The 12,043-nt window shown below is 35.6% G+C and overlaps 1 protein-coding gene and 1 pseudogene across 7 annotated transcripts in view; both read left to right on the top strand.

The window, feature by feature from the left end:
• Window positions 1–12,043, top strand: part of CNOT4 (CCR4-NOT transcription complex, subunit 4) — a 152,413-nt gene that overhangs the window by 95,985 nt on the left and 44,385 nt on the right. For 4 of the 7 annotated variants that reach the window (XM_010831627.1, XM_010831630.1, XM_010831633.1 and 1 more), the window contains exon 7: window positions 2,656–2,789. In XM_010831627.1, coding sequence (XP_010829929.1) covers window positions 2,656–2,789 — 134 coding nt within the window. The remainder of the gene's footprint in view (window positions 1–2,655; window positions 2,790–12,043) is intronic. The other 3 variants (XM_010831629.1, XM_010831631.1, XM_010831634.1) reach the window with 1 other exon arrangement.
• On the top strand, window positions 10,189–12,037 carry LOC104982287 (annotated as a pseudogene).

Consider the following 12,043-nt stretch of genomic DNA (forward strand, 5'->3'; position numbering starts at 1 on the left):
TTTTTCCAAATATGTGGTTGTTCTATGGAATATCAGTTCTGCAGGACATTGTTATAATAAAAAATGCATCTGTGGTCCCCTAAGTTTTGAAAATGTAGGCAAAACTAAAGCTAAGTGGAGTATTGTAAATATGAGGTTCCCCTCTGCCATCTCTGCAAGTGTGCTAGAAAATAATACTCTGTTAAGTGCCACTGAAAAGCTTAATTGTTTTTATAAAATGATTCTACCCATGCAAGTGTCCACTGAGTCAGTGTCCTGTAAAGGGTGAATTGAAGGCTTATTATCCTGTATTCTTTTTTACATTTCCTGTTCTCCTGTCTTCTTTCAATTGGTAGTATAAACTTGCCTTTACAAGTAAAAATATTGACCATACGGCATATTAAATGAGCATATGCCAAAGCACAATGCTGCACTTCCCCATTATAGGTGAAGACTTCAGATTGTTGCTGTGGACTTTGCAGGAATACTTCTCCTTTAGAAGGTGGGGGAGCATTGACTATTGCCTTTCATTCTCCAGGTCAAACTAGAGACAGTCTAGGAGGGGCTCCTTTCAGAGCAGATTGTTAAATGGAATGAAATATTACCCTTTTGACTTGGAGTTATTACTGATTAAATCACATTATAATAAACACATTGGAATTTCTTTACAGTATGTATGGTCTGTATGATCCAGAAGCAGTGTTAAGAGACTTTCCAGGTGGTCCAGTGGTTAAGACTTCACCTTCCAACACAGGCGCTGTAGGTTCGATCCCTGGTTGGGGAGCTAAGATCTCACATGCCTCACAGGGAAAAAAACCAAACAATAAATATTGTAACAAATTCAGTAAGGACTTTAAAAATGGTCCATGTCAAAAAAAAAAAAAAAGAGCTTAAAAAAAAAACCAAACCCCAAAACTAAGTTCTCTGTGATATTTAATGGGGACAGATGACTTACTTGTTTCTTGCTTATCCAGTAAATGGTTCTTGACTTTTTTTCTTCTTTTGAATGAAACTTTCTTGGATGAAATCTAAGGTTGAGCCATTTCATGCTGTATTTTGACTAATGAGAACTATGCTTTACTTATGGGTATTATTACAATAAAACTATCTGTCAAGGAGTTTCTAAGCCCCAGTTGATCTCACTTAAGTATTATTAAAAAGTAAAAGAAAATGGATGGGCAGTCCATTGGAATTTATTTGTAATGCTATTTAACCTGTCTCTGTAAACTGCCCCTGTTAAACCATTTGAATACCAGTTTGAGCTCTTTGTGGCTAATGAAAGCCATAATATCTCCTGAAGTATTGCTTGCAGAAAGAATTTTCAAGGCTTTTTTTTATTTTAAAGATGTAAAATCCACATCTAAACTGTGTTTTTTCTTAACAGTTTAAAATTCATTTCATGTTGTTGACCTGTATTCATCTCTCTCTTTGAGTTTAAAATTACTTTGAAAAGGCATTTCTTCATTAAAACATTTTTTCAGTGTAGAAAGGAAACGAACAAATTATATCATGGCAAAAACTAGGTCTTTCCTTGTTACTGCATAACTCAAAATTCAGTACCATATGAAATATTTGTATAGTTGAACAGGCAAGAGCCCTCTCAGAACAGGGAACAATGCATTGTGCAATATATATGAGACAGTTGTGCTGGATCACATGATACTGCCCTTGTTTTTATTGCTTTGTTTTTGTTTTGATCTGTTCTGGTTTTGGTTTTCCCATAACATCTCTTTAGATCACACTTTAAAAATAATTAACAACCCTGAAGGTAAGTAAAAATGTCCTTGCAGTCATAATATACATGCAAAGAATAGAAAGTTATTCAGTGTAATTTCATTGTAATTTATTTTTGCGTGTGACTAGTTGCACAGTCAGTTGTTTAATTTCTTCCATCATGTTTGTAACACTGCATTTTGATAGACAGCTACCAACTCCAGAAATACAGAGCTCTCTTTGTCACGTATAGGGCAGGGATTGGCAAACTTTTTCTGTAAAGGGACAGTTAGTCAATGTTTTAGTTTTTCTGGTCATATGGTCTCTGTAACAACTACTCAAATTTGCTGTTGTAGCACCAACAAGGTCATAGATAATATGTAAATGAATGAGCATTACTGTTCCCTTCAAACTTTATTTACAAAAACAAAGCGGCTGGCTCTAAATTGCCATCTTCTGGTCCAACGTTTAAATATATTCATTTTTATGTAAATGTGTTACTTAGTCTTAGGATAATGAAAAATATAGTAAAATCCTTCATCTCTGAGTTACTTTTAGTGTTAATCTCTTCTAAAAAGAGAGATTGATTTTCCAGTGATCTTCAGAAAATTCTGTAATGACCTGTTAGAAAACTTAATTCTTTTGTGGAAAGATGGGGAAGTAAATTTAAAAGGGCCCCTGTAGTTTTTTAAGCTAGCAAAAATGTTGTCCATTAATATGTTTTTTCTCCACATAAAGTGGTTGAAGATGTGCTTAATTAATGGAATATGTCTCCTGTAGTTTTGTTGAAACTTTCATTGGTCTAGAAGTTCCTGTGACATCTTCCTCACAGGTTTCTCTGACGCTGTGACAAATCCTTATGTATTTTATTTAGGATAGCTTTAATAATTCAGAAAGTACATCAGCATTTTATACCAGCCACTTTGTGAGTCCCACTGCAGTTTTAATTTCTTCTTTCACTAGGCGGGTAAACACCAAGAATATGAACAGAAACTCCTTCAGGAATTATATAAATTAAACCCCAATTTCCTTCAACTGTCTACGGGTTCAGTTGATAAGAATAAGAACAAAGTGACACCACTGCAGAGGTATGATACGTAAGTACCGATACTAGTGTAATCAAATACCTTAACCTTCGTGTCTGTCATTCTTTTCTTTTCATTCTGCATCTTTTTCAGGCAGGATCCTTCTTGAGAGTGTCTGTCATTTGTGCAGAATTGTTGTACTGTAGGAAATGTTGAGTCACAATTTCTGGGTTTGAATATTTGCTGCCTGCTGCTCCCTGGTAATACTTCAGATGAGCCTCTCGATGCTTCCCCTTTGCATTGATTTGCAGACTACCCTGAGCCCCAGGAACACTCTCCTTGATAAAAAGGGAAATTAAGAGATGTGGGTTATTAAAAGGCTCTTGTCACCTAATGGAGGTTTCCTTCCTGATGTAATGGTGGGGTGTGGGGTGTGGGGGGGTGGCACAAAATACTGTAAAAGGGACAGAGGGTTATTAATCTGAAGCATTTTGTGTTGGGGATACAAGTATTCATGTTTGTCTTGTCTCAGGAATCACCAAAGTCTTATGTCCTCTGAGTGAGGAGGGTATCCCATATACAGATCTTTTTCATCTTGGAGACAACTTGTTTTTGCATAGACCTATATTCTGTTCATGTTTAAACAAATTTATAATTTTATGTATCGAATCTCATTCTGATATGGTGATCGTCACATCTTGGATTGTATTTGGGTTTGGCCTGTCAGAAAATGATATGATTAATAAAAATGATAAATGGGGGTTACACTTTATTCTGAATATATCTTACGTTTGTGTTTGGATCTTGTTTTGTTTTTTTTTTTGTAAATTTGGTAAGTCTAACTTTTATAAAGTGAATTCATCTAAAGTAAATAGCTGTAATCAAATAGGTCAGTTTTCTTTTTTAAAAAATTTATTCCAAAGTTGAATTTGTTTAAATGATGCTTTAAAGATCTGGGTATTACATAGTCCTATTACAGTCCCATATCTGTTTAGCATTAGAATAATGTAAGGGCCATTTTTAAGCATAGCTAATAATAACCACATGGATTGTTGTTAGAGTCAGTTTCTTCAAAACTTATTCTTATATTTAAATTCTTGGAAGTCCTTGTTAAGTTTATTCACTTTGATAGTGAAGATTATTTATAAACGCAATTCAAATTTAAAAACTTCCTTTTATTTGCACACACATATGTACATATATATATATATATATATATATAAATATATAGGTGACCATAGAGCAAAACATAAAATTATTATATAATAAACTACATGAAATTTATTTTATCAAAGCTAAGTATAAAAGTTAAGTCTAAAATCTTTGGGGGTTGATAAACTTTGACCCTTTCCATTGATCTTTTTGTACCCACCCCTATGTTTATTTTATTAAGAACCTATGCTGTTATTTACCTCATTGGATGCTAACTCTGTAGTACATTATGTAAGAATTTGTAGTAAAAATTTATTTCAGATGCTTTTAAATACACGTCTTTATTCTCATTAAAAGTGTTGTCATTCTAATTAAAGTCATGTTCTGGGTTTATAGCCCCTAAGAGAATGCAGAGCAGAAATGTAAAATTTAGATGATCTCTTTGTGACAGCATTTGTTATTCCCTGAATATAAAAGTAATGTTGCTATTGAAGGAGAGCTGAAAAATATACAAATGCATAAAGAAGAAAGTAAATACTGTATGTGATCTCAATACTCAGACGTTTTCACTAAAATGATTTGGTGTATCTTCCTTGCAGTGTGTGTTTCCTTGTAGTCCTTTTCCTTTCTGTGAATGTATATATGCAGAAAATCGCATTGGTTTGTTACATTTTAAAATTTAATACCCATTATTATGAATACTTTCCCATGTTATGAAAACATAATTTTTATGACTGTGTAGTATTCCATTATATGTGAGTATTGCACATTTATTAAACCAATCTCCTGCTGGTGTATATTATCTTACTTTCATTTTGGTGCTATTATTTATAACACTGTGATAAACATTTTTTCATGTAAACATTTTGGTTATAGTTTTGATGATCTTAGAACTGCTAAGTCAATGTTTATGGGTATTTCCTTGAATTAAGTATTTTTTTCCTGCACATTTGCCAAATTTGATAAAATCTTTCATTTTAATTTGTTTTTGATTAATATACTGAACTTCTTATGCACCGTGAATTCATATCTCTTTGCCATGTTTTATTGGTGTATTTAAGTGTTTTCTGTGCAGTATATAGGCTAGCTTCTCCCGTTAGTTGACCAAGTCTATTTGTTTCAAAATATTTAAGTCTTCTGTGTCGCTCAAGAAAGTTTTTTTTGGTCTGTTCCCTACATTTTTAAGTCAAATCTCCTACCATCACCTCTTCCTGTCTAAGAATTTCTAGGAACTAAAAATTAAGCAAGAGTGTCAGAAAGTGGTATAATCACAATATGAAAACACCTTATTATTTTTAATTTATTGGGCTTTTTTCTTTATATTAGAAGTGAAAATTGAAATTTACCAACATGTCTTTTCAGCATTTTAACAGTAGTTAGCTGTCTTTAACTTATGTTTTTGTGATGACTTATTAATATAGATTTACTAATATTTTATTAATTTTGCCTTCATATAAAGTATAGCAGAGCACATTTATAATTGTTTCAATTACAGGAGAGGAGTGTCATAGCAACCACAAGTTGTAGGGGAAAAAAGAAAAGGGGGGAATTGAAACAGTATACCCATTTAGTAACTTTGCCCAAAATCAGTGCAACTGAACTTCAGCTGGGACCAGAATAAATTTTGACATGATTACCTTTGCTTAACATAAGTACATGATAAGTGAAGGATTTTTGAGAGAGGGAGAAGAGTTTTTTTTGTTTGTTTATTTAATGCAAGGCACCCCCCGTCCCCGCCCCAGGATTTGTTAAGGACAATTGATGGCCCAGGCTACATAGAGTCATCGGTGTTTTGTTTTGTTTGGCAAGCTCCTATAGCTTGTTTTCTTTGCTTGCCAACCCCTGACAGAGAGTAAGTTTGACTGTCAATATTACTGAACATCTGCTTTGGTCTCCACTTGTACCTTATCACCATACAGGGTACAGGTAGGGATGAATTTGTAGACAAGTTTTCTTCTTCCCTCAGGGAAGACCTGCCAAGTTAGAATGAAGAGCAGTACAACTCTTTCTGTGGTCCTACCCCAGAGAGAGAACATTTTTCTTATTTGAGTTGAGAATTAAACTTTTAGGGACAAAAAGAATGGCCCCTTTTCTTTTCTTGGCATTCCTGTGTAGTGAGCAGCAGTTTTAGAAGAATTTCAAGAAAGCAAAACTTGAAAATTTATAGATTGACATTAAACTGAAATGTACTTTTCTCACGTGTAATTAAGGCAGATTATAAATATTAAGAATATCATAGCTACTAATCATTACTGAACCCCAACATGGTCCCTTGATACACATTAATGTTAGTAAGTGAAATTTTCTATGTCTTATATTCCTGTATCACTTAAATGAATAATTAATTAGAGGGTGTGTATCATTTGTTCTTCACACACATCCCTCCATTATTATGGGTTTGAGAGTATATCAGTCAGATTGGGTTTTGACTGTGGATACGCTGTTTCTCTATTAGTTATTTTGAAATGATGAATAAAAATGTAGTTAAGGGGAAATAAGGGAGCCATGCAGTAGTGATGCTTAAGGACTAGATATTCTGTTTTTAAGTTCAGGGCTTTGAAATACCTTTATTTACATTGAGGTACTATTTGTGCACCAACTGAAGACTTAGACAGGGCAGTAGTAGCTAAATGGCTGCTATATGCCCAGGACAGTGTATAGGTCTGCTTACCTTGGGGGGACAGATTACGGAATGTGCAGATCACGCAAGTCAAGTTTATGACTTGATATTGTGACTCAGAGAAGACACCATTGAAGGAATTGAGATGTTCAGCTTTAGATTTAGGTAGAAAGAAAGTTGAATAAAAATTTGATGTCTTCTGTGTTCATTTAGTAGTTCTGTGTGGTAGACATCATTGTTATCTTACTGCTGGCAAGAATACTAAATCTCAGAGAGTTTAGGTAATTTACCAGTATCCTCCACAAGTAAGTGATAGACCAGATTCTGACCAAAAGTCTCAGTCAGTTTTAAGCCCAAGCTCATTCTTTCACTCTGCCATTTCTTAATCTAGAAGAGGTGAAATTTAAGACTCTAACATGAATTAAAAACTCTAGCATGAATCAAACTAAATCAGTTAAACTATGCCATAACGGTATGTAGTTTGACCTTGGAAGATCTCTAGTACTTAAGGCTTATACCTCAGGATAAATATAATGGATGTACTATTAATCCCAGGGAAGGCTTAAGCAAAACCTTCCCTAAACCACAGATTGGTGGCAGTAGAGGATAAGCTAAAGAAATGGTGAAAAGAAAATTTCTCTAGAAATTTGTCCATTTTATCACATTGAAGGAAAAGGTGTATTTTTAAAAACTATATGCAGCTATATTTGTATTGAAAGTCAAATATAAGCTCTAATAGACTGAAGGCATAATGAGAGTGCCTTATTTATTTAACAGAATGGAAGTAGGCACTGCCTGAATCATATTCTTCTGTCCTAATATCATTTGGTAAACCCCTGAAATTTAGAAAGGATATGGTCCAGATAATTATATAAAATAGTCTTGAGTAGAACGTGTTAAATCATATATAGACTTCTGAATATCTGCAAACTCTGAAATCTTCTGTAAAATTGTGTGTGTGTGTGTGTGTACTTTTCTGGAGGGAGGATCCATGACCTAAAAATAGTTATAAATTACTGGTGTATGTTGATACCTATAGAGGTGAATTCAGGAGCAGTATAAAGCAGTAATTCTCAAAGTATGGACAAGTGTCATGAAAGGTAGCCTACATTGTTTTTGTAAAGTGGACCCCCAGTAAGGCATTCCGTCTTTTGAAGTAGGTAAATTATTTACATTTCTCAACTTTTATTTTTGTATAAAGCTAAGGCTGCTTACTGTTAAATTAAGTAGGTGGTAAAGTTTGCTAAAATTGGGTATTTATATTAAAATTCATGAATTATTAAATTTTTCTGAACTTATTTCTCAGTCTTTCCTTATTTTTCTTAAGAAATCTTACTTAGTCCCATGATATATTTGGATATATAAAGTTACTGCACATGTGCACATACATACTGGAAAACTAGTCAGTCAGCTCTGGTATCTTGCTCCACTGAAGTAGAATATTTTCAAAAAGTTTAGAGATCCATGGGTATTTTTTCCAGAGGGTGGTTGTAATAAGTGCAAGGAAGGGAGGGGAAGGGTGGGTATCGGTAGGAATGGGTTAGAGATCGAAGTTTTTGGTGCCTTTATTTCTTAGAAGAAAAGACACGTCAAATATCTTTTTAAGATCAAACTTTATTACTGAAATACAAAATTATAATGAATAGATGGAGATTTTGCTTTTTGTTTTTGAAAGCTTGCAATAGTTTATGATGTTTAGGATGGTGGATGTCCATCTTTCAGTTTTAATATTAAAGGATAATTAATTTTTTGTGCTTACCAGTAATAAAAGCATTTATTTTCTTTCATATTTGGTATGTCCTGGAGTTATGAGAAACTTGCAGTTAGAATCATACTTGCCAACTACAATCAGTCTAGGTTTACTGAGGCATTTTTCTCTTGCCATGTTAATTGTGTCATGTAACTTAAGATGTGGCCATATATTACTAGCAAAGTAATTTTAGTGTCAATGTGTATTTGAAGCCCCTGTATCAAAATAAACTCTTTAAAAGCAAGCTTCCTGTCTGTAACTTAAATTTGTCCTTTGCAGTAGCAAATGTTTATCTCAGTTATTTAAGACTTTGGCGAGCATGAAAAATGAAAGTGAATTATTCTCAACGAATAAGGGAATATTTAGGAGCAGTATAAGTATGTACTTGGGTATATAGTAACACAACAGAAATTTGGAAATGTCCATTATACTGACATTTGCCTTAAATTTTACTTTATGTTCAAAATGCAACAAAAATTAGTACAACCTTGAAGACTTTTTATCTTTTGAATATGATAAACCAGGAAACTAAACCTCACTATTTTTCTTATCCAACTCCCAGTCCTTGAAAATGTTTTTTTCTGTTTCCTCTACTGCATAACTGCTTGTTTTATGTTATAATTTTTAGAAAGCAGCAAAGAGACTATCTTTAGGAATTTGGTTGGTGTCACCACCAAGGAAATTAAAGGAAATCAAACTCAAAAATTGCCCAGTGGGCCAGTTAGAAACTAGCAAAGTTGACTGAGCATCTGAAGATCCAGAGAGAGGCACTTTGCAGATAGTTGTGAATTTGGTTTCTTTAACTGTAAAACAGAATTTAGATTTGATGTTAATGATTCCTTCTAGCTCTAAAGCCTAATAATTTCAGAGACTTTGAGGAGACTTGATACTTTTTCACTGTATTCGTTTTCCACTAGAACAGTGATCATCAGACACCAAATATCTCAATTTGGACTGAGTCAGAATCTCCAAGGACAGAATCTAGATATAGACTCTATTCTTTAAATAAATAAATATAAATGTTTATATTTTGCAAAGCTACATAGCACCAGATTCCAACTGTTGGGTTAACTGGAAAATATTTACTCCTGAGAAATCTGTAATTTCACCATAGATTTCAGAACTATTTTATAGATTTCAGAACTATTTAGGACTAGAATTTAAAAAAAAAAAAATTTAGTGAGACTATGAAAACATGTTTACAAATTTTTATCTACAGGGATTTATACACACAGCATTACCTTCTAGAAATAATACCTTGATTGTGTTATGAAACCTAACTTTAGTTCAGTTGAGTCGCTCAGTCATATTCCACTCTTTGTGACCCCATGGACCAGGCTTCCTTGCTCATCACCAACTCCCAGAGCTTGCTCAAACTCACGTCCATCGAGTTGGTGATGCCATCCAACCGTCTCATCTTCTGTCATCCCCTTCTCCTCCTGCCTTCAGTCTTTCCCAGAATCAGGGTCTTTTCCAATGAGTCATTCTTTCACATCAGGTAGCCAGAGTATTGGAGTTTCAGCTTCAGCATCAGTTCTTCCAATGAATATTCAGGACTGATTTCCTTTAGGATTGACTGCTTTGATCTCCTTGCAATCCAAGGGACTCTCAAGAGTTTTCCAACACCACAGTTCAAAAGCATCAATTCTTTGGCGCACAGCTTTTTTTATAGTCCAACTCCCACCTAACTACTGGAAAAACCATAGTTTTGATTATATGGACCTTTGTCAACAAAGTAATATCTGTTGTTTTTAATATGCTGTCTAGGTTGGTCATAGCTTTTCTTGCAAGGAGCAAGCGTATTTTAATTTCATGGCTGCAGTCATCATCTGCAGTGATTTTGAAGCCCAAGAAAGTAAAGTCTGTCACTGTTTTCATTGTTTCCCCATCTATTTGCCATGAAATGATGGGACTGGATGCCATGATCTTTGTATTTTGAATGTTGAGTTTTAAATCAGCTTTTTCACTCTCTTTCACTTTCATCAAGAGGCTTTTCAGTTCCTCTTCACTTTCTTAGGTTTCACTTTTTATGAAACCTAACTAACTATTAGAATTTCCGAATCCCACTTGAAACCAGTGCTTATCAGTCAACTGTGTGATTCATGTGTCTTGATTTCTCTCTCTTCATATTGTTACTGGACAATGACGATTCCAAGGCTAACATGCTGTTCTTCCACTTCTTAAACCAACTGAACTATGAGTGTAGCCACTGCAGCCAGGACCTTGCGTATTTGTTACTACAGCCCAACTTGCAAAATTCTGTTGGGACATTCTGGCCTTTCTTGGGGCCATACCTAATCGGCTGAGATGATCTTTGATCTCTTTAATTCTGCTCCAGGCTCAAAGGGCTCAGTCGAAGCAAGGAGAGGAAGACCTCAAAGAACCTGTGGAAAGCCAGCAGCATGAGATTGAATCCTGGACCCTGGAATTAAGGGCTTGATGGAGAAACTGGTAAAATCCATCAGCCAACTGAAATGCCAGCAGGATGTCTTTTGCCTCCAATGTAAGAGCCAGACCCAGTGAGGATACCCTTTTTGGACCCCTATCAGACCAGACAGCAGCAGCTTTTTCAGGAAATTCTCCGTGAACTGGTCTAAAGGAGTAAGGAGGTGTTGGATGCCTCCAAAGGACTACTGGGCCAGTTACCCTAATTAAAGTATTGCTGTTGAAGTTGGAGGCATGGAATGTTCAGCAGCACAAGGCCTGCAGTGCAGTGCCCCTGGACCATTGGCTGGATCAGCCGGAGAAATGTTCACAGCTAAGCTGTTGTTTCACCTGAAGAAGCTGATGGAATTGAGTTGCTCAGTTATATATCAGGACGACCCTCTGACCCAAGGGGCAGACCTGTGAAAGGTCCCATAGAGAGAGTTGCTTTTATGTCTGTTCCACAAAGCCTTTTTGGTAGAAACCCAGCCGTGCACAATTCCCCATTGGCCCCTCATCCTCAAGGCTGGGAGGAAGTTTACTGTTCAAACAAGGCTGCTGAAGAGATTCCAGGAAGGCTGTGGGTCACTGACTGCAGAAGTCTCCACTGACAGTAATCTTCCTCAATTATAGTCATCCCTTGCTATTCATGGGGATTGATTCCTTAGGATGCCAAAATCCTCGAAGGCTCAAGTCCCTTATATAAAATGGTGTGGTATTTGCACATAACCTACACACATCCTCCTGTATACTTTAAATCATCTCTAGATTACTTATGATACCTAATGCAATGTAAATGCTAGGTGAATAGTTGCTAGCACAAGGGAAATCCAAGTTTGCTTTTTGGAACTTTTCTGGAATTTTTCTCCTCTGAATATTCTTGAATCTGAATAGGTAGAACCCACAGATGTTGATGACCAGTTGTACAAAGTTTATAGAAGTTCAACATTCTGACTTCAAACCAGAAAACTTTGTGCCCCAAGAAGAAGCAGAGTCAGGTTTTAATTTGGTCTTTGGCTCCCTGACTCCGGAGCAATGTTCAGGTGGTTCTGGAAAGGGCAACAGTAGGGGACTGCTGGGTGCAACAGGAAGTGCGCATTATCAGCTTCATGGTCGGATACAACTACCAGGATCTGAAGCAGGAGCTGAAAACAGACACCTTCTCTTTGATGATTATTTCTAATGTGAACGTACTCTTGATTGCCTGGTTCTTGATTCTTTGGTTCAGTCTGATCAGTTCAGACCCCTAGAATCAGCAGTTCTTTTCCAGTACTGCCAGGGATGCCAGCTTCTGAAGACCATCTCTGGCACCTTTCTGCTGCACTTCAGTGAATCATTGGAAGGGGGCATTATCTGCTCCTGGTTGAATGATGATGAAGT

Source organism: Bison bison, unplaced genomic scaffold (genome assembly GCF_000754665.1).
Source record: "Bison bison bison isolate TAMUID 2011002044 unplaced genomic scaffold, Bison_UMD1.0 scf7180017864530, whole genome shotgun sequence".
Classification (NCBI taxonomy): domain Eukaryota; kingdom Metazoa; phylum Chordata; class Mammalia; order Artiodactyla; family Bovidae; genus Bison; species Bison bison.